This window comes from Lycium ferocissimum, chromosome 11 (assembly GCF_029784015.1).
Source record: "Lycium ferocissimum isolate CSIRO_LF1 chromosome 11, AGI_CSIRO_Lferr_CH_V1, whole genome shotgun sequence".
Lineage (NCBI taxonomy): Eukaryota > Viridiplantae > Streptophyta > Magnoliopsida > Solanales > Solanaceae > Lycium > Lycium ferocissimum.
The window spans coordinates 45,485,301-45,506,273 of NC_081352.1; the positions used below are offsets into that span (position 1 = coordinate 45,485,301).

The following is a 20,973-nucleotide window of genomic DNA, read 5'->3' on the forward strand; positions in this document are numbered from 1 at the left end:
ATGGTAACCCTACTCAGCTCCGGTGCAGGCGCTCCCTCGGTTTAGCTCGAATGCCACCAGGCACGTTCCCCTCTTCTCTCTCTCGGTGCTCATTGCTTCGGTTTTACGTTGTGTCCGGTATTTACCGTATACAACCCTCACGGCAACACCCAAGTGCTTCCTTCTAGCAAGGTCCATAAAGATATCTATTTGAGCATCCACATGGCACTTGCTTTAAGATTACAATTTACAACCAAAATATTATTCTGACAGTGATACCTCTTCTCCTGTCCACTATTTTTACGCTAAGAGCCCGTTTGGATTGGCTTATAAGTTGGCTTATAAGTCGTTTTTTTTTGAGTGTTTTTACCGGACTTAAAAAGTCATTTTGTGCTTAAAATAAGCTTAAAAAAATAATTGGACCCATTTAACTTAGTTTATCTAAAGTAACTTATAAGTCGAAAATAAATTTTTTATAAGCCAAAAAAAATAAGTTAGACTACCCCAACTTATTTTTTTTTACTTTATACCGCATCACAAATTTTAAGCTATAAGCCAATCCAAACGGGGTCTAAATTTCATTTAAATAACTTATTTCAGCACTTGAATATATTATAAAATATTTTTATTAGACACTTTCAGTTCAAACTTTGAAAAAGCTTTTGTGCGTGTTCTAAAATATCCATTATGTAGATAAGTTAACCACTTAAAAATATGTGTCACCTCCTTTGACTATACACATTAGCATCAATTATCTGTAAAACCTCAAGCTCGTTTCAATTGAGATTGATATACATAATTAAAGGAGATGACATATTTTTTGCGGTTAACTTAACTATCTAATAGACATTTGAAAACACACACAAAAACAAATCTAAACTTGAACTAAAAGTGTCTAATAAGAACATTTTACATATGTATGAAGTGTTCAAGTGTTTAATTGCAACAAGTTATAGTTCAAATGTCTAAATGAAATTTACCGGCAAGTTTAAGGATCGTCGATGTACTAAGCCAGTTCTCTAATTCCAATATCTCCCATGACATATTCAAAACCATACTAAAGAAAGACCATAAAGTTCAGAAGTTTCTCCTACTCTCCTAAACGAAGGTAACATACACTGTAGGCTCTACTGAACTTTGAGAGATGTACACGAAACACAAAATCAGTTCAGGAAAAAATAAGATTTGTCACAATATAAAGGATAGAAAAGACCGGTGGAGCTATTTGGGGAAAGAAAGTGAAGGTGTGAAGACTTAGGACAGCTAATGAAATACTATAGGCAATTATTGGTGCTATGAGTAGCTGTTGCCGAACCACACATGTTACAAGCATAGTTGCAACACCCTAACACAAATTGGTGTCAAGATCAATTTTAAAGTGAAAAAAGAAGAACAAAAGATGTAACTAGCCTGATAAGGGAAAAAGAAGCCATCCCTCAGTGTAACACAAAGCAAATGACTCCAACATTCAAATTACGTTTTTCTTTAAATTTATTTCCTATTCAAATTCATGTTTTTTAGTTGGTACATTATTCTTTTCCTAAGAATATCAAACCATCTAAAGCTTTCAAGGAAACATATAACATATCAATCATGACGAGAAAATATGATAGTGACAGGGGAACAGAAAAACTAAAAAACTAGATGACTGAAACTCGAATTAGTATAGATAAGGATAACCAAAAGGCATATAGCATAATCTATTAAGAGCTTCAAGCTCTAAATTACAAGAAGACAGCGTCATCAAATAACCACTCTCCTTCCTAACTAAACAGAGAAACGGAGAGATCGATCAGAGAAAGTTGCAGGATCTGTTACTTGCCATTATCGTAACTACTGCTCAGGAGCAGATGCAGGATCTCTTTTCCCAGGATTGTAAACACTGAACTCTCCGAAGTCTCTTCTACCACTGGCAAAAATATGTGCCACATCAGTGCCTTTGAACAATGAAAAGTAAATGTCACTTAAAAAATTATTCGCGTCTCATACATCCAAAATGGACAACTAAACCCAAATTGCTTCCACAAACTAAAGTTGGGCGTCTATATGATCCGTGATCTATGCCTCTAAGAATGCTGATTAACAGCTTCCACACTTCGCTTGATATAAAGATGCAGCGGACAAGATATATTGCATTTGCCTAGAACAACAATGCCACCTTCTATTTTAAGGTCAAGGGAAGAAAAAAGAAAAGAGAATGGTGCTAGTTTTTGACAAGGAGAAGGGAGGACATGTGTATTTCTTAGATGCACCAACTCTCATTGCGCCAAACATCTATCTATCCCCAAAATGACAAAATTCACTTAGCATATATTGCTGGGACTAATTTTATTCTATAATGTGTTCTTTTATTATATCTCTCAGTGTCCTAATCACGCTCTACTAGCATAACATTCATACTTTACTCCTCAAACAAACTACAAGTTTAACCTCTCATCCTGTGGCAGTATCTTGAAGCTAAAATGTAAATATTAAAATGAAAGGTCAAATATCATTTTACATCGATCGTATAAAATCCTATTTCACTTAAAAAGATCAGATGTTACACGGAGATGACAGTGGATTCCTAACCTGTGCATTATATCCCAGCCAGCAGGTAAGAAGCGTGGATGAACAGCTTCAACAAAAACTTGTCTCCATCTCTGACAAAATTCACGAATTCCCTCCTCCCCATGTTCCTTGAGTAGATGATTAACAACTTGCTTCCCATGTGGTCCATGCCCTAATAGTGAGAGCTTTGAGTTTTCTCGTTTGGATGGTACAGTAACATTCATATTATCAATGGAATTTGCAGTTCCATTAGACACATTGCAGCTTTCATCAACATATGACTCCGGAAGAATATCATCATGTTTCACTAAGGATTCTCTTCCGAGCGGGACATCACTGTTGTGAACAATAGAGGACCCACCATTGACCCCAAAATTCGGATCACTAACTTTCATGTCCTCTATTGTTAAAATGTAAGCACTTTCTTCCCTGTTGCTTGAATTATCTGAAATTTCCTCTGGCGGAGATGTTCCTTTGACTTGCTTATTATCTACCTTATCATCTGGTGTGGTACTTCTACTAGAATCTTTGCAAGCTAACTTTCTCCTTTTCTCATATCGCCTTCTCCTATTAGAACTAATCCCAACTGACAAAGCTCTTTCGAGATCTTCGTCAGAAATTTCACGTCCACCATAATAGTTCCTGACAATCTACAGTAACAAAGACAATAAGAAAGTGTTCAACTATTAGCTCAGTGACAAATTGAAAGAATTACTTAAATTGATGGAGAGAGTCAAGATGTCAGAGAACAGATGATTAAGACAACCTGAAACATAAAAAATAAATACAAAGAGACACGGAAAAATTCAGCAAGTGTATCCAAAGCAACTCATTCAAATTTAACTCGCTATTGCAGAATCAAGTTACATGAAAGAGTTAAAGCTCCAAGGTAGAAGAACCAACAGAAACAGAATTAAAGGATAATATAAACACTTTGTCTCCAGTCTAAAACATATAACAAGAGAGGACTGTATTGTCACCATTGAGTGGTATCCATTTCAGAATGAAGAACTGTTAGCCTTTATTTTAACAACAGCGCCAAGCTTTTTGTCAGGTCTTCTTTTCCATTTCTAATGATAACCACGTTACATGTTCATGCTAAATTCAGCTATCCACCAGATGCTAGGTCTTGATCAATCCACTTATTAGGTCCATTAAGCGACGTACAGGGCAACGCCACCAAGGAAAAAGAATATTTATGGTTGCAAGCAGTTATACATCTATAGAAGAGCAAACTACGCATTGTTTTTAGCAAATTAAGCAATGCAATATTGAAGATTTCTTTATTTGTATTAGCCAAGAGAATATGAGCCAAGAGAATATGTCCATACTAAATATGCTAAACTTTCATACCATTATTAATTCTTCTCGGCGCGTAGCTGGCATTCTTGGTCCATGACGTAATAATGCCATGGCAGCTGTACGCAACTGCAAAGGAGATACTCCTTCCTCTTCTGCATTCAGATTTGGCACTGATGACTCTGATGAATTCTCATTTTGATTAGAATCAACTATTCGTTGAACAAAAAGTGGTATTCCAAATTCTGTAGCTATCTTTCTCTTATATTTCTCAGCCGCAGCATGAGCAACTTCATGGCAGTCCACACAAAGAAGGACGATGTCATGAGAGCGATGGCTCTTTAAATGCTCAGGGAAGTGCATTCTATAGCATGAAGGTATGATTCGATAACGTAAATAGTGATTTCCTTCACCGCAGCCAACACAAATATTTCTCTTACTTTGGATGTAAAAATCATTGCCCTCATCTTCAGGGCGACCTTTAGGTTCAAAAAGAAGCATAATAGCAGGAGGGTCCTCTTCAATAAGTTTTGCCAAATTTCGGTTGACATACCTGTAACAAGGTTTCAAAGCCCATATTAACTTTAGTATCAATCATTGAAGAAGACTAGAAAGAAAAAAAACCCGATATTTGACTAACCATTCAAGTTTTCTACGATCACAATAACATAATAATCTTCCGTCATTTGCATAAATCCTACAATTATGGTAAACAGGAGATTTGCAAGAAAATTTTTGGACAAACAACTTCCGAGAAGCCTTCTTAGCAAATTGCTTGGAATTTTTCAGTCCATTTTGCTTGAAAGCAGATCTAACTGGCATCTTCAAGCTAGTTTTGGATAGTAGAGCATAGTTGTATATAGAAAGAGGACAACTCCCATCCGACCCAAGGCATTTCTGAAGAATCAACTTACAATTGTCATCATTCTTTCCTGTTTCATCTAAAAACAAGTACTCGAGGTCGTCCAAGTGACTGCATACTACAGGTGAAAGAGACTGAAATAAGCTGCTACTACTCTGAGAGTCTAGATTCTGATCGGCTTCAGATATTGTGTTGCATATATCCAATTCAGTTGCAGGAACTTTAGCTGCAAGCGCAATAATGGCATGCTCAGATAAAACATATCTCAGGCTTTCATCATGTACACGAGCCTAGAAAGATGCAAATTAAATTAAGTAAGCTCAAAGAACATAACCAAAATACCAAAAATCGAAACTGGATTTCAAGAAGTAAGTTCACCAAATAAATGATTAAGTGAAGCTATGCAGATGGAAAACTTGAACAACTCAAGATGTTAACCTCTATATAAAAAGACAGAAAAGGACTGCCATAATTGGAATATCATTCAGTGCTTAAATATGCTATATAATATATATTTTCTCCAGCAGGTGTCATAGTTGAAATACAGGAAACCCACTTGTAGCAGTGTTGAAATCATACAAAGATCAAATATACAACAGTGTGTGGGCAAATTCCAAACGGAAAATTGCAAAAAGGAATAAGTTACAATGTGCAAAATTTCTGAAATTAACTTCTAATTATTAGTACCAAGAAAGCATTCAAAATGCCTATATATGGCAATCCTTCAATGCTTACAGCTACTTAGACTATACTTTATAGTTATCTCTGAACATTGAGCAGATGAAGTGACTGGTATTAAAACAAAAGAGAAAAATAAACAACTGAAAAAATCAGTACTTACATTTCTCCTCAAAAAGATAATTATAAAAAATGTTATAGATATGATCTTTTATCATATAAATCGTTTAATTATGAAAATATACTGTTATCTAAAACCAAAATATTTCACCCGGTATACTCCCTTGGCAGTACTCACATTATTAGCCAATTGAAGCAATCTTCAAAATAAAAAACACTCAACTATCACCAAGCGGTCACAGACTGTTCCTTCTGGTGCCACAACACCTAATTGCCACTTCTTGGGGAGAAGAGCACAGAAAAGCCCTATCAGATATCAACCCCTTCTTTAAGGGGAAAAAAGATATCAAACCCTTTTTTTATCTGGCCATTTTCCCCAATTAGCTGACCATCCATCTCCATCAGTAGTAGACGAGAAATGTCATAGATAAAATGTTGATTTGTTTCTTGATTGAAAGAGAATCTGTCGCACAACATTATGATGATAAAGAGATTATATTATGATCCAAATACCACTTACCATTAAATCTCTCCAAGCACACAATCGCCTCACGAGTTCATGGAACTAACACCAAAAACGAAGTAATCAGCACTCAGAAATCAAGCTGCCTAAAGAAGAAAAATAGCATACAAAGAATAGTACCTTCAACTCATCAGAACTTAACATAAGATTTCCTTGATCACTCTGATAACGGGAGATTATAGATGATGCAACAGATTCTCCTGGGTAAGTTTCACTCTCTTTTGAGAAAAGTTGTAAGCAGGTTGCATTGGAACGCCGGGTGGCCTCAAGAACAAAACTGAACTTGTCTCTGAGATGTGATGAATTTTCTGTTACACAAATATCTTCAGGATTTTGATACTTCAGATGAGTCAATTAGTTAAAGGATTACAACAACAACATACCCAGTGTAATTCCACTAGTGGGTCTGGGGAGGGAAGGATGTACACAGACCTCACCCTACCTTTTGTGGCGGTAGAGAGGCTCTTTCTGATAGACAGTTAAAGGATTACCTTGGGAAAAATTATAACAACAAAAACAACTAGACCTCAATCCCAAGCTAGGTGGGGCTAGCTAAATGAATTAATGATGTCGATCGTGCTCTGTTTGGGGTTAGATTACATTAGAAGTTCTCTACATGTTCTACTGAGGGCCTGTTTGGACATGATTTCAAATCATGATAAGTTGAAATTTTGTTTGGACATGCAAATTGAATTTCTTAAGTTGTATTTTTTTTTTTCATAAACATGAAAACCCCACAATTTGTGAAAACTATCAAAACTTCCCCAACTCTTATACAATCTTACCAAATGGCAAACCATAATTCATAAACAAGGTATCGGAATATCCTAAGGCTCCAGATTAATAAATCGCATACCTCCATGTCCCTTTTATAAATAAATGCTTGCAATTACATGTTATTACAAAGAAGGAGGAGCACTTGGTAACCTTCCGTAGTTCGGTGGCTAAGACTCAGATAGACTTTCTACTCCTTAGAAAGGAGGATAAAGGTCCGTCAGGGGTAAAGACCGTAAGGTCATCCCGAGCGATAACCTTACAACCCGACATAAGCTCTTGGTGATGGATTTAGGGATCAAGATGACGAGAAAGCAAGAGGGCCGTGGGTGATCGGCCCAGGATCGGATGGGGAGTTTGACCACGACTAGTGCCCGGAGATGGGAGAGAAATTGCGGACTTTGGGGTCCGGGATAGTAGTGGGGATGCGACTAGTATGTGGGATAGAACGGCTAGTTGCATTAGGGTAGTAGCAGTGAAGTCTTTGGGGTCTCGACGGAGTAGTCGTGGTGGGCATCGCGGGATTGGTGGTGGAATGGAGAAGTGCAAAGGAAGGTGGAAGCAAAGAAGGTGGCGTACGCGAAGTTGATAGAAAGCGAGGATGAGGTGGAGAAGTGGACGAATAGGGAACTTTATAAGATAGCGAGGAAGGAGGCGAAGTTGGCGGTTTCGATGGCAAAACGGCTTTTAAGCCTTTATGCGGAACAGAGGAAAAGGCGGGGATAAGAAATTGTTCAGGCTAGCAAGGTGAGGGAGAGGAGGGCACGTGATTTGGATCGAGTGAAGTGCATCAAGGACGAGCATGGCCAAGTATTGGTAGAAGAGGCTCACATTTAGACGGAGATGGCGGTCATATTTCCACAAACTTGAATGAAGAAGGGGGGACGGGGACATGTGTTGGGAGATTTAGAACATACGGGGAGGCGTCGCGATTTTGGGTATTGCGGGAGTATTAAGGTTTAGGAGGTTGGTCTTGTTCGTAGGATGCGCGTGGGAAGAATGACGGGGACGACAAGATTCGGAGAATTTTGGAAGATTGCGAGCTCTGCGGGTTTGGAGTGGTGACTAGTTGTTTAATGTCATCTTTAAGACGGCACGATGATGCTAGAAGAATGGAGGTCGAGTGTAACGATCCCTCTATACGAGAACATGGCGATATCCGGAGTTGCAACAACTATGAGGTATCAATGTCGCTAAGCCATACGATGAAAGTGTGGGAAAAGGGTGAGATGAGGGGTGAGGGAGAGGCGTATCTATTTCGGAGAACCGGTTGGATTCGTATCGCCTGACGCTAACTACGAAGCCATCCATCTTGTAAGGGCGGTGGAGCAAAGATAGGGAGAGAGAGGGACTTACCATACGGTATTCATCGACTTGGAAAAGGCTACGACAAAGTTCAGGAGATCTGTGGAGATGTGGAGGCTAAGGCAGAATCTTGTGGCGTACATTAGGGTGATCGAGACATGTATGGGGAGCCAAGACGGTGGTAAGGACGATGAGGAGACTCGGAAGCACTTCCCGATTGTGATGGGGTTGCATCAAGGATTAGCTCTTAGTCCGTTTTTATTTGCCTTGGCGATGGATGAATTGACGCGGCATATTCAAGGTGAGGTGCCATGGTGTATGCTTTTCGCGGATGACATAGTCTTGATCGACGAGACTCGTAATGGAGTCGGCGAAACGGGAGGGTTGGCGTCGAAAACTCTCGAGTAAAGGATTCAAGGCGAATAGGACCGAAGACAGTAGCATAGCCGCAAGTTCAAGGTGAACGCCTCGAAGTCGGCGTGGAAGTGAGGCTTGGTACCTGTGTCATCGAGAGAAAGACAAGTAGTTTGAAGGTATCTTGGGTCTATTATACAAAGCGTGGGGAGATTGACGATGATGTCTCATAGTATTAGGGGCGAGGTGGATGAAATGGAGGCTCGGCTTGGAATGCTGTATGTGATAAGAAGGTGCCATGCGACTTAAGGGCAAATTCTGAGTGGTGGTTGGCAGGTATGTTGTATGGGGGCGGAGTCTTTGGCCGATTAAGATCTCTCGCGTTCAAAAGATGAAAGTTCTTGAGATGAGAATGTTGAGATGGATGTGTGAGCACGCAGAATTGAGGATTAGGAATGAGGCTATCGGGACAAGGTGGGAGTGGTCTCGGTGGAAGACAAGATGCGGGAAGCGAGGCCCGAGATGGTTTGGACATGTGTGAAGAGGAGAGACACGGATGCCTGAGGTGCGGAGGTGTGAGGGGGTTGGCCATGGATGGTTTCGGAAGAGGTAGGGGTAGGCAGAGAGTATTGGGGAGAGGTGATTAGACGGGATATAAGCGCGATTCTGACTTACCGAGGATACATGACCTTAGATAGGAGGGTATGGAGGATTCGGATTAGGGTAGAGAGGCTAGTAGATAGTAACATTTATCCTTTCATATTAGTAGTCACCTTATCGCGATATAAGTTCTCGTGCTTTGATTTCTCGCCACTATTTGTTATTCTCGTATTTTCGATTATCTTATTTTATCCGTGATAGCTAACGCTCCTTTACAAATCGCTTCATCATGGCTTAGTCGCTCTAGTTATTTGCATTTTCATATCGCTTTGAATCTCTTGTCCTTATCCGACCCTTTTTATGCTTTTATGCTTTCTATCGAGCCGGTGGTCTTTCGGAAATGCCCGTCCTACCTTGGTAGTGAGTCGTGTCCGCGTACACTCTACCCTCCCGACCTCACGTTGCGGGATTTCAGGTGGTTGTTGTTGTTACAAACTTTCAAATACACATAATTTTACAAAGATCCACTAATCCAAAAAATCAACAATAGTAGTAGTAGCTATTCTTTAATATAATCCTTCCACATGGTATGGGCAATTTCTTCACGTTGAGCATGGGTCTTCTTTTACAAAATATAAACTTATGGGTTAAATTTTATAAAAGGGCAGCCCAGTGCACTAAGCTCCCACTATGCGCAGGGTCCGAGGAAGGGCTGGACCACAAGGGTATGTACGCAGCCTTACCCTGCATAATTAAATCACAACTTGAAATTTGAAATCCTACATTTTGGAGAATTCGGGATTTGACATCATGAATTCAAATTGAAGTTGAAGTTTTGTGCAGATCTCATAAACAAACGCTAATTTCAAAGCAAAACTTCAAAATGAGGTCCCAAATCCCATGGCCAAACGCCTACTAACACACAAATTTCTATACATGCTAAAAAGATTCAGACCTTTGGAAAATTAACTCTAAGGGGTCGTTTGGTAGAAGGTATAAGTTCGGGATATCCCAAAGATTAATTTTTTTATACTATGTTTGGTAGAAGGTATAAATTTATCCCGGGATAAATTTATACCTTGTACCAAACGTGTACAAAATGCATCCCATGGTATAAGTCGGGATATACTTTCTTATACCACATTATTCCGGACTATTTTATACCATCTCCTAGATGGTATAAAATAGTCCCGAGATATGGGATAAATTAGTCCCGGGATTATAATCCCGGGATAATTTTGGCCATGCACCAAATGACCCCTAAAAGTTAATCCTTTATCTTCTAGACAACAGATAACCACATACCCCATCTACCCCAATGTCAAAACATAGCAATCACCACTGGAATAATAGAAAAATAGCCATTAACTACAGTTATATTATTTTTATATTTATAGCTTTGACATCTTAGTTAATTCGCTAACAACTTCTGCAAATCAAGCTTGCAATTCTATGATCTTGTTCTGACGAACAAACTTCCCATCAGCATTATGTACTCATGGGCACCCACAAGTGGTAGTGTAACCTTTTTAATGGACATTGGTAAGTGTAAGCTACTTCCAACAGAGTTCTCCACTCTTCAGTTCTCCAGCAGTGAAGGCCCAAACTATCCACTATCCTTCATTCAGATTATCAGGCATTGCAGAAAATGCTTAGGGCCTATTCATACTTACCTTCAAAAACCAATGTCACCTCAAACCACTAGGTCCAGCAGAAGGATGAGAAATATAACTACAGCTTAAATTTGGTTATTTTTGTAGATTTGAATGCTTGAACCTTGTGAAGGTTATATAAAATAATTGCATTAGTCAAATGGTATTAAATATTTTGGGATGCCACAGTATAACAAGAATGTCATATAAATCGGGATGGCAGAACTACTTAAGTTCCTTCAATTTCATGGTGCATTAGGTTTATAGATTTAATAAATGCAAAAGTAACTCTTCATGAAGAAAGAGGGCCTGAACTCAACAATAATTACCAAAAAGTTCCTTTAGTACCTGCCTACAAGGGCTTTAGTAAAAGAGCTGAACAACAACACACAGACCTCAACAAACCATAATTTGTATCCAAATAACAAGTTTGCAGAGGTATATAATTAGAGGATCTCAGCAAGTCTCTCCACTCATAGAAATAACAAGTGTAAACACTTTCACATATTAGTCAAGGGAGATGGTAGAAGAAGACTAATTTTCATTTGTTTATACAACTGGAGACCCATACCAGTATCCTGTTGTTTGAGCTCGCAAGAAAGACGATGCGCGATGTACATCAAATAGTGTGCATCAGTTCGAGCATATTGCACCATTTCAGCTGGTAGTGGACGTTGCCTCCAGTCTTCTTTCTAAAGTTTTAATAAAGAATAGAACAGTAGTTTAGATCAAGATTTTTCCAGCTCAACTATAAGAGCAGTGCACCAACACTACAGTATAGCATGTTGGTCTTAACATGTTCAAATCACCAATATATCCACTGAAAACCACGTTTGCTTACTATAAAGGATAACGGTCAGCCACTTTAGGTTCATAAAACACAGTGTCACCTATTCCAAAGAGAAATATCCAGTGTCTTATATTCCTTTTCAAAGTGTCCAGTCTACTCAGAGGCATTATAAGTGCAAATCTTGCTTCACTAACAATTTAAGTTTGAGATGGTAGCAAGAAAGGATAGCACACATGCTGCGCTCACACTACCTACATAATAACTTAATTTGCAGCTTTCATCTAATTTAAGGAATTCTTTACTTAAAGGGACATAATTAGTCTTTATGTATCTGCTCTGAGAAACAGGGAAATCAAAGTAACATTTCGAGAGATATTGATACAGTATAAAACCCGGACAGCCTTTATTGTATTCCTTTCCAAAGTTATATGAAAATATACTACATTCCTAAGTTGCACTCAGAATTCGAATCCACCAAAAATATGATACTGATAATAAAAATAATTATAACGAACTACAGATTAAAAAATCCATCCATCCATCATAACTCATCAACAGTGAAGATAGCACCAGCTATCCAGGGAGAAATAGGAGAGTATGTAAAAGAAGATTATGTATCCAGCAAGCTTCTTTCTATACCTGGAATAGTTTATTTGCGACAATGCCACAGTACGTATCCAGTAGATATGCCAAAGACCTTTGTGGTTTAGACAACACATCACACGCCTGGAATATAACAAAACAACAGCGGCTTAAAACTAAATAAGAAACATCACAGTCAACCATACACAAGAAAAAGAAAAATCTTCACTTCATTAGACAAAAGAATATACATTAACTTGACACCATACCTTTGCAGTGTCAAATAAATTAACAACATATATGTGGAAATCCCTTTGAAGCCAAAGAACATCGTTATCTGCACCATGAAATACCTATAACAGGGAAAACGGCGCCTTTTACAAGTCAATTGAGAACTATTAGGAAGAAGCATAAGATTAGCTATTCAGATAAGCACTGTCGGTTATGAAATTAACATACTGCAACCTTTCTAATACAGTGCCGAGTTACCAGCTTTCACTTTATACATTAAATAAGAAATATAACCATAATCAGCACATAAATAACAAGGTCACCTTGCAAATTTCCAGATTGGCAAATACAGGCTGAAGAATTGCCATTACATCATGCAGAGCTATTGTATCCACAAGATAATCTTCATGTTCAGTTGATATCTGCTCAGAACATGCAAAAGGTAAATTACAATGACATAAATTGTTTCCCTTAGAAAATCATTTTGCAGTGTTTGCTTGGGATGTAGATAACTTATGGTAACAGTAGAAGGGAGCAGGGATTAAGGTACGGAAATGGAGTCCTCGTTACAATTTTTACACTCTGTTTGGATGGTTGTTACGTATTGTTTCATAATGTATCGTATAATATTGTATTGTACTATATTGTTTTTATGAATACAACATTGGGATAGATTGTATCGTTTCCCACCGTTACATAATGTAAATACATCAGAAATTTGAAGGATAAACCTACAAGAAAAGCATGGTAAAGGGTAGAGCTACTATAAAAAGGTAGGGTAAAGGATAAAATAGGATTATTAGATAATAAGTAAAGATAAAATGAGAAAAAGAAATAAGGTAACGATGCGAACAAACCAAAATCGGTCGTTACACAAAATGGATCTTTTTGTCATTACATAACGATGGATTTAACGATACGATAATACAAAATTTAAGTAACAATCAAAACAAACATTATATTTAAACTACTACAATACAATACAATAGTTCACAACCATCCAAATAAGCTGTAATAGTGATTAGAATTGACAACAATGTTAATGTATCCATCAATGACATAAATCTCAGTATAGAACTTCTTCCTTCAGAAAAAAATATTTTCAAAAATAAAACGCAGCCTAACAAAGACTTCCATCAAGATAACATATTTACGACATACTAAACACACCCTTAATATCACACAAAACTTTAAGCATTACTTACAAATGGTTACTAACCTGAATTAGAGCAGTGAAGCCTAGAAATGATCTCAAACCATGTTGCTCTGTATCAACTCCAAACACTTTCTCCTTACACAACACCTCCGCAAGCTCACGCAATTGAGACTCAGTCTCAACCCATACATACGATTCACGCATCGCAAAATCTTCAAAATTTCCACCAAAAAGCTCCAAAAATTCAACATTTGAACTATTCAACAACTCCGTAATCTCCTCCTTATACGGATGCAAATTCGTAGAATCCTCTATTACATACATTCACAATCATTTAGCTAGGATTTCAAAAAAATAAAAACAAAAGTAGATAAATAGTAATATTCTCTATCACATACATTCACAATCATTTAGCTAGGATTTCAAAAAGTAAATAGATACTCCCTTCTCCCAATTTATGTGGCACACTTTTCTTTTTAGTCTGTCCCAAAAAGAATGTCACACTTCTATATTAAGAAACAATTTAACTTTATGAGATGATTAACAGGTACACAAATATCTAAGGCTTATTTTGGATCATAAATTTTCAAAAGTCTTGTCTTTTTTAAACTCCGTGCCAAGTTAAATAATGCCACATAAATTGGGACGGAGGGAGATAAATAGAGGAAGAAAGAAACTCCATGCCAAGTCAAATGGTACCACATAAAGTGAAATGGAGGGAGATAAATTAAGAGGGCGTTTGGATTGACTTTTTAAATAAAACGTATAAGCTAAAAGCTAAAAGCCATCAGTTGCCAACTTTTGGCTTTTGCTTATTTTTTACCTTTCACTTTTTATCTTTGTCAAACACCACAAAAAGTTAAAAAAAAATAAAAATTTAAAAGTCAAAAAACACATAAAATAAGCCAATCCAAACACGCTCTAAATTGTATTGTACCATTGCTTTTAGTCAATAAAAGCAAAAGTAGATAAATTGTAGAATTCTCTGTCACACATACATTCACAATCATTTAGATAGGGTTTCAAAAAAATAAAATAAAATGGACAAGTAAATAAATTGTATTGTACCATTGCTGTTGTTAAGTTTGAGGTGTTTGAATTGAGAATATGAGTTATCAGCAATAACTCGTTTGAAAGAAGATTGAGGTTTGATTTCTGTATTAAGATAACATGAATGTTTCTTTTGTTGTTTTTTTCTGTTGTGTTTTTGAATTTTGTGGTAGCTTTTTGTAATGAATATGGAAATGGCTACTGTGAGGCAAGTAGCTATTGTGAGTTTAACAGCAAACTTCAAACTCTCCATTGAATCTCTTGTTCGTGCAATTTGAAATTCAAGTCTTATACTGCTTGTCCTCGTTGTTCTAGAAAGGGGGAAGTGCACATTATTTAAGTTATAGCCGATTTGGGGCCCTTATTCAAGTTATAGCCGAAATGTATAGAGTTAATGGACCAAAACACGCCTAAACTGTCACATTTTTGCTAGTTTCATATCTCAATAATCCATTGTTAACCATCACTCTCTTTGTATTAAAACAAGTTTCTATGCTGAGATAGCCTCCACGCGCCTGTTGTCGATTGGGAATAAATATTCAGCCAATTGAGTGTCGAAGTATATTCTAATAAAAGGGAGTAATAGTTTAGGTAGGCAAAGGAAAAGATGGATAGTTGAGGAATGAAATTTGTATGTTATACATATTTTTTTATCATTAACTCAAATTTATAATATTTATAAGTCTCGCCACCTCGAAATCAACTTTACAGATAAATGACTAAAGTTACAAAAAATTTTGCATATTTATGTTGGACTTGGCAGTCCTAAACTTCCCAACTTCAAACATTTTATTTAAATTTTGGTTTTGACAATCTCAAACTTGAGACATTTTTATTTATAGTTTGGCTTCCTCAGATCTCAATTCATCCCTGAACATCTATATAGAAACGAAAGTGAGAGCTTATTGTACGTCCACCATGCTTTCTTGCAATTACCAGTGGTCCTAATTAATATGTTAACTACTCTGATGCACGGGATCGATTGTAACCGTATAACTTATATTGTGATTTTGTTTCTAGACACTTTGATATGTGCTTTCATATGTCCATTTTTTTCTTCTTCTGAAGTTTCATTCTCATCATACTTTGTAGTTTGTAGACTTTGACGACGCCACTCGTGTTTGTCAAAAAAAAAAAAAAAAGGGTAAAACAGAATTCATCTACATATACACAAACACAGAGATTCAGAAAGAGGAAGAAACGGAAATAATGTCTCGAATTAGTGTGAAGATGACGTAGGAAGTGTGATTGACATGCCTCAGTCATGCATTTTTCCGCAGAAACTGAAGAGATAATGAGCATGCAACAGATGAGTAACTAATAAAATGGCTTTTGTCGGAAGTTTGCGAACACTGATTATAAGTATTTTGAGAAAGCTGGCTATAACTTAAATAGCAAGATGGTAATTTGTCACCCCATTAGGGTTTTACTGTAGAAATTCAATTTTTTGCACGGATTGTCCTTCTTTTGGGGGTGGTCTTTACTTTTTGTCCCTCAAATTGCCGGTCTTTAATTTTTTACCCTTCGCTTAAAAAGGTGACTGAAAATACTCCGAGGTTTTGGGTTTGAATTCCCGCTCAGTAAAAAATAAAAGAAAATCGCAAGGCAAGGTTTTTGCAAAAAGTCTGTCTTTATGCGGCAGACTTTGTCTTAAGGCATAACTAGAAGTCTATAGGAGACAATGTGATTATTTTAAGCGCATAACTAAAAGTTTTTATAGGAAAATGCCTCAAGATAGGTTCTATGTAACTTCGTCCGAATAAGCATAGGTTCCTATGAACCTATGCCTTGCGAAATTATTATTATTTTTTACTCTGTTGGGTTTTGAACCCAGAACCTCAGGATATTTTCGGCCACTTTTTTAAGCGAAGGACCGAAATTAAAGACCAGCTAATTGAGGGCCAAAAATTAAAGACCAGTCCGTATGAAGGTCAATAGTGCAATTTGCCCGTAGAAAATGCCTCGTGTTGGCTCTGGTTCAACTTCAAAATTAAATTCGGCCCAAATACTTGGTCCAAGCCCAAAATGATAGAGCGGAAGTTTAACCTTGTAGTGGATTGTGGATCAACAAATTAGCCCACTGAATAAAACCAAGCCCAAATTTATTTGAGTCGTATCAAAATTCAATTTTGAAGTAGTTGGTTACTAGTGAGCGTTCAAATTCTCGACACCCGTCTTTGAACTTTTCATTGCACAATGAATAATGTGGCTTCCTTGCAGAAACCTACTGAAGAAAATGAAACAAGCGCAGAAGTTGCACAAGTGGATGCGGTCATTGAAATAGTGGAATCTCAGAATTTGTCGTTAGAGGAAGTTGAGATTGATTTTCTCGCAAAAATTAAGAAAATGCTATTCACCTTATGGCGTAACGTTGTTGGGACTAGAACACTTAACGAAGATAATGTAACACAAAATAGTCCTGGAGATCGAACCAAACGAGTCAGATTATATCACGTTTGGCCAGGAAAGAATGTATGCTACTGTTTGTGTTTGATTACATTCGCTTAACAAATACATACGTGGGAGTTATTTAATTCTATTTGTTCTAAATATGTCTTGAATTGTTCCAATGTGCAGGTATTTTTCCTAAAAGGGTTACTGATATGTGGGCCGGATCCAAGAAGGTTGCTATTAACAATAGTCTCTATTGGTCTATCAAGTTTGGTTTTTTCTATTTATGTTGCAAAGGATATAAAATATTCCAGCATCATAGTCAGTTTCTGTTTGCTATTGACCTTAATTGTGAGTCACTAAACTAAACTTTCTACTTCAATCTGTATTTTCCAATTCTTCTTGTTCTTCAACTATTAGTATATGATATTTTTCATGATATTGCAGGTTTTTGCTAACTTAATAATTGTTAGTGTCATTGATCCTGGAATTATCCCAAGAAACGATGAATTACCATCACCTGAATCGACGAAAAATGGCAGAATTAGAAGCAAAAGAGTAATTATTGATGGTTTGGAACTGAAATTGAAATATTGCCGTATTTGTAACATATATCGTCGGCCTAGGAGCTGCCATTGCGTTGTGTGTGACAATTGTGTCGAGAAATTTGACCATCATTGCCCTTGGATTGGTCAATGCATTGGACTGGTTTGTACACAACACAATTACATTAAATTCAAAAATATTATGTGAATATGTGAAAGAAGATAATTAGAACTAACAATTAATTTCTTTTTTTTTTAATTTGTGCAGAGGAATTATCGACTTTATGTGTTGCTATTGGTTATGGCAACTATTTACTTCGTGTATATATTTGCCTTCGCATGCCTAAGAATGCATCATCAAAAGAATGTTGGCAACGGCATGGGATTGATTGGTTTGGTGCGAGATTGCCCAGAGACACTGGTATTGGCATGTTTCAGTTTTGCTTCTTCGTGTTTTGTTAGTGACTTGACTTGTTATCATGTCTATCTGATTGCTACAAATCAGGTTAGTCTCATTTTCGCTGCATAGTTTCACAGATAGTCACTCAACTTTTATTTTGTGCTTTAATACTTATATAAGGCTCTGTGAATTTCCTTGAGTTCGGTCTTGCGATAGTACTCTCCACGACAATGTTTCACACATTACATGGTCATATTACACTGAAAGTCACTAAACTATTATTTGTAAAGAAAAAGTTACTAAACTGCCTAATATCATTGAAATAAAGTCACAAAATTATTTTGTGAAACAAAAACTCACACCATTTTATTTAAGTTTTAAAGTCACTAAACAACTTTTTTTTTGAAATGGAGAAAATCAGTCAACTTTACCTGAATATCACCATAAAATGTTTGTTTCCTTGTAATGATTTTATGTTAAGCTAAGTTGAGTAAGTCAATAGTTTAGTGACTTTCGTAATAGTTCGATAAAAGGAATTATGTTTTTGTTATAAAATATAATTTAATAGCTTTAGTGCTATAAATTAAAAGTTTGAGTGATGAACATTCATGAAACTAACCCACTTTCGCATACCAATGTCAAATGAATTGCTCCTAATTGTCTCATGGTAACAGCTGTCTGATTGGACATTCTCTATTTGTTGATAGAGTTTTAACTTCTATGCTAGACTATCGGTATAACCAAATTTTTACATAATCACATCATTTAAAAATAATTACATTTGACTTGACTCCTATATACTAAAAAATTCCATCTCCAGTGTGATCTTTCTTCTTTTTATTTTTTTTATTTTATTTTTTTTAATTGTGGCAGACAGCTTATGAGAATTTTAGGCAGCTGTACGGAAGCACTAAAATTCCATTTGACAAAGGAGTTGTGAATAATATTAAGGAGGTTTTACTTGCACCCTGGACGCCTTCAAGGATCAATTTTCGATCAGAAATATGTGGAACTGATCATACTGAATATGTCATAGAACATTGATATAGTTTGTGTCGTCGTTAAAAGTCTATTTTGTATATATTTCTTACTCTATTCTCAATTTCACAATTGATGATTCTATACAATTGTAAAATATAACTGTAATAGCATTTTCATTCATTCATATTTACCCTTGAATTTTATATATAGCAGATTTAAATTAGTCTTCTCCAAAATATGATATTTTTATGAGAGGGATAGAGGGTAATTAAGCATCTTTCATCTTATTTTCTCACCTATGAATTTCCTACTAATACTAGACATATTTTACTCACTGAAAATACCCTCATGTATTTTTGCTTTAACGATTTATTTATTTACATCCTGATCTGATTATTTCTTTTTGTTCACCTTTGTTTATTTGATGAGAAAATACCCATGTTGCATCACATGAATCTTTGGCTGTATGGTCTACAATCACCAGAGTCTGTCACATGATTCTTTGGGGAATTAATGGACCAGCTGTAGTTCTTTTTTTGTGTGTGATTTATTTCCTAGGACCATTTGACCAAACATATGATTAGTCGACCTGTTAATCTACAAACTCCATTAATAATCCAAAGTATAGCAAATGGTTTACGTCTGTACATCAATTGTACGTACTCTATGATAAAATACGTGTGATCAATTTAATTATTTTATGCACCTATCTCAAGAATAGTGGAGTGAAACGATAGATCCGACATTTCATGCACATCTTTTTTCCTCTTACAAAATACAGGCACTCTTTAGAGATGATGAATTGTCGCATCGAGTTGATCTTGATACTCTCATTCGGGTTTTTCAACCCCTCGGATTTTCTCAGGTTATTCAGTTTTCTTAGGGTTTTCGGGATTTTTTCGGGAAAAGTCTTCATACAAAACATATAACTTTACTTCAAATATTTCTTTAGTCCTAGTAAGATACAACTATATAATTAAGGTGTTTCTTAAGAAAATAACACAAAATGTAAGATGAGTGATGACATTGTATTAAAATATTCAACAAAAAAGACAATAAAATCAGTTAAAATAAATATTGTTAATTCATAAGCCATAAAGAGAATGACTATAATCTAAAACTACTAAGTCATGCTAAAATAAGTACGGCTAATAAGTTTTAATTACAAGACAGAGAAAAAAATTAAGTTATGTATTTTCACTCTCTAAACCAATTATGAAAAACTAAAGAATAGATCCAACATTATTGTCATTCCTAGTCGTAAAATTGAATTTCTTTTGTTAGCATTACTCTTGAGTTGGTTTTGGTTTGGACTTTCTTTGAGTTACTAACATCCATGGGATATAAAACTTATTGACATTCAAAATTCTAAGTTCAAGATTGAAATAATATGATAATAGACAAAAAACTATGAAATTTTTTAAGAAATGTATAAATTACATTATAAATAAATATTTTAATTCTAAAATATTTTAAAAATGGAATAAATGTAATGTCGGGTTGGTTTGGTTCGGTTTGATTTTTTTAGCTAAAACCAAACCAAATCAATTATGGTCGAGTTTTTTTTTTTTTCAACACCAAACCAAGTCAAACCAAACCACTAGTCCGGTTTTTTTTTCTCGGTTTATCGGTTTGGTGCGGTTTGTTGGTTTACTTTGTACACCCCTGCTCCCTGTCTCAGCATACTTATCGCATTTTTCTTCTTAAGAGTCAAATTACATAAATGTAATTTGATCAGTATTTTAAGATGTATTTTTTAATCATATTAATATGAGATGAATTGCTACTTATACTGTACTACTTTTTATATAATCTTTGAATATCTAAATTTTAATTTTAAAATATCAGATTAATCTAATTTTATTTAGCTCCAACGATTAGTCAAATTGACTCTCGAAAAGCGAAACATGACAACTATTTTGGACGGAGGGAGTAGTAGCCAGACTTTAGTTCGGTGCCGCCACCACATGTTATGATGGACTAGTAAGTAACTCCCCATCCTTAACCAGAGGTTTAAGGTTAGAATTTTGAGAACAAAGTTGTTTTGGGTAAGGAGTGCTTTACTCTCAAAATGGAGCTTCCCCTCGCGAATTCAATAATTGAGCTCCAAAGCTAGTATGCAGGATGGGAAAGCAAAAAACAAAAACAAAA

The 20,973-nt window shown here is 36.1% G+C and overlaps 2 protein-coding genes across 4 annotated transcripts; one reads left to right on the forward strand and one right to left on the reverse strand.

Moving 5' to 3' along the window:
• Window positions 1–1,624: 1,624 nt before the first annotated feature.
• On the reverse strand, window positions 1,625–14,785 carry LOC132035838 (protein RRP6-like 3). Of its 3 annotated transcripts, none has more exons than XM_059425978.1 (12): window positions 14,524–14,785; window positions 13,519–13,766; window positions 12,623–12,721; window positions 12,338–12,421; window positions 12,126–12,212; window positions 11,268–11,388; window positions 6,132–6,334; window positions 6,009–6,053; window positions 4,469–4,980; window positions 3,883–4,381; window positions 2,551–3,179; window positions 1,625–1,888 (listed from the first exon to the last, which is right to left on the reverse strand). In XM_059425978.1, exons 1-12 carry the CDS (start codon window positions 14,756–14,758, stop codon window positions 1,813–1,815), a joined length of 2,838 nt encoding a protein of 945 aa, XP_059281961.1. In that variant the 5' UTR covers window positions 14,759–14,785; the 3' UTR covers window positions 1,625–1,812. The 3 variants fall into 3 exon arrangements, with proteins under 3 accessions (XP_059281961.1, XP_059281963.1, XP_059281962.1); XM_059425980.1 differs by having other exon boundaries at window positions 1,625–1,916; XM_059425979.1 differs by having other exon boundaries at window positions 6,132–6,319; window positions 14,524–14,784.
• Window positions 14,786–16,701: 1,916 nt separating this feature from the next.
• LOC132038400 (probable protein S-acyltransferase 6) lies at window positions 16,702–19,039 on the forward strand. The gene is made up of 5 exons (XM_059429074.1): window positions 16,702–16,977; window positions 17,083–17,247; window positions 17,344–17,604; window positions 17,710–17,946; window positions 18,715–19,039. The coding sequence occupies exons 1-5, from the start codon at window positions 16,702–16,704 to the stop codon at window positions 18,883–18,885; spliced, it is 1,110 nt and encodes a 369-aa protein (XP_059285057.1). The 3' UTR covers window positions 18,886–19,039.
• The last annotated feature ends 1,934 nt before the right edge of the window (window positions 19,040–20,973 follow it).

Bases quoted from the DNA above. Each gene is read 5' to 3' on its own strand.
- LOC132038400 (XM_059429074.1), top strand. From the start codon at position 16,702: ATGAATAATGTGGCTTCCTTGCAGAAACCTACTGAAGAAAATGAAACA. The intron at 17,605-17,709 runs GTTTGTACACAA...TAATTTGTGCAG, and splicing joins TTGGTCAATGCATTGGACTG to AGGAATTATCGACTTTATGT. The intron at 17,947-18,714 runs GTTAGTCTCATT...TAATTGTGGCAG, and splicing joins ATCTGATTGCTACAAATCAG to ACAGCTTATGAGAATTTTAG.
- LOC132035838 (XM_059425978.1), bottom strand. From the start codon at position 14,758: ATGGAGAGTTTGAAGTTTGCTGTTAAACTCACAATAGCTACTTGCCTC. The intron at 12,213-12,337 runs GTATGGTGTCAA...GTTATATTCCAG, and splicing joins ATTTATTTGACACTGCAAAG to GCGTGTGATGTGTTGTCTAA. The intron at 3,180-3,882 runs GTATGAAAGTTT...TTGTTACTGTAG, and splicing joins GCCGAGAAGAATTAATAATG to ATTGTCAGGAACTATTATGG.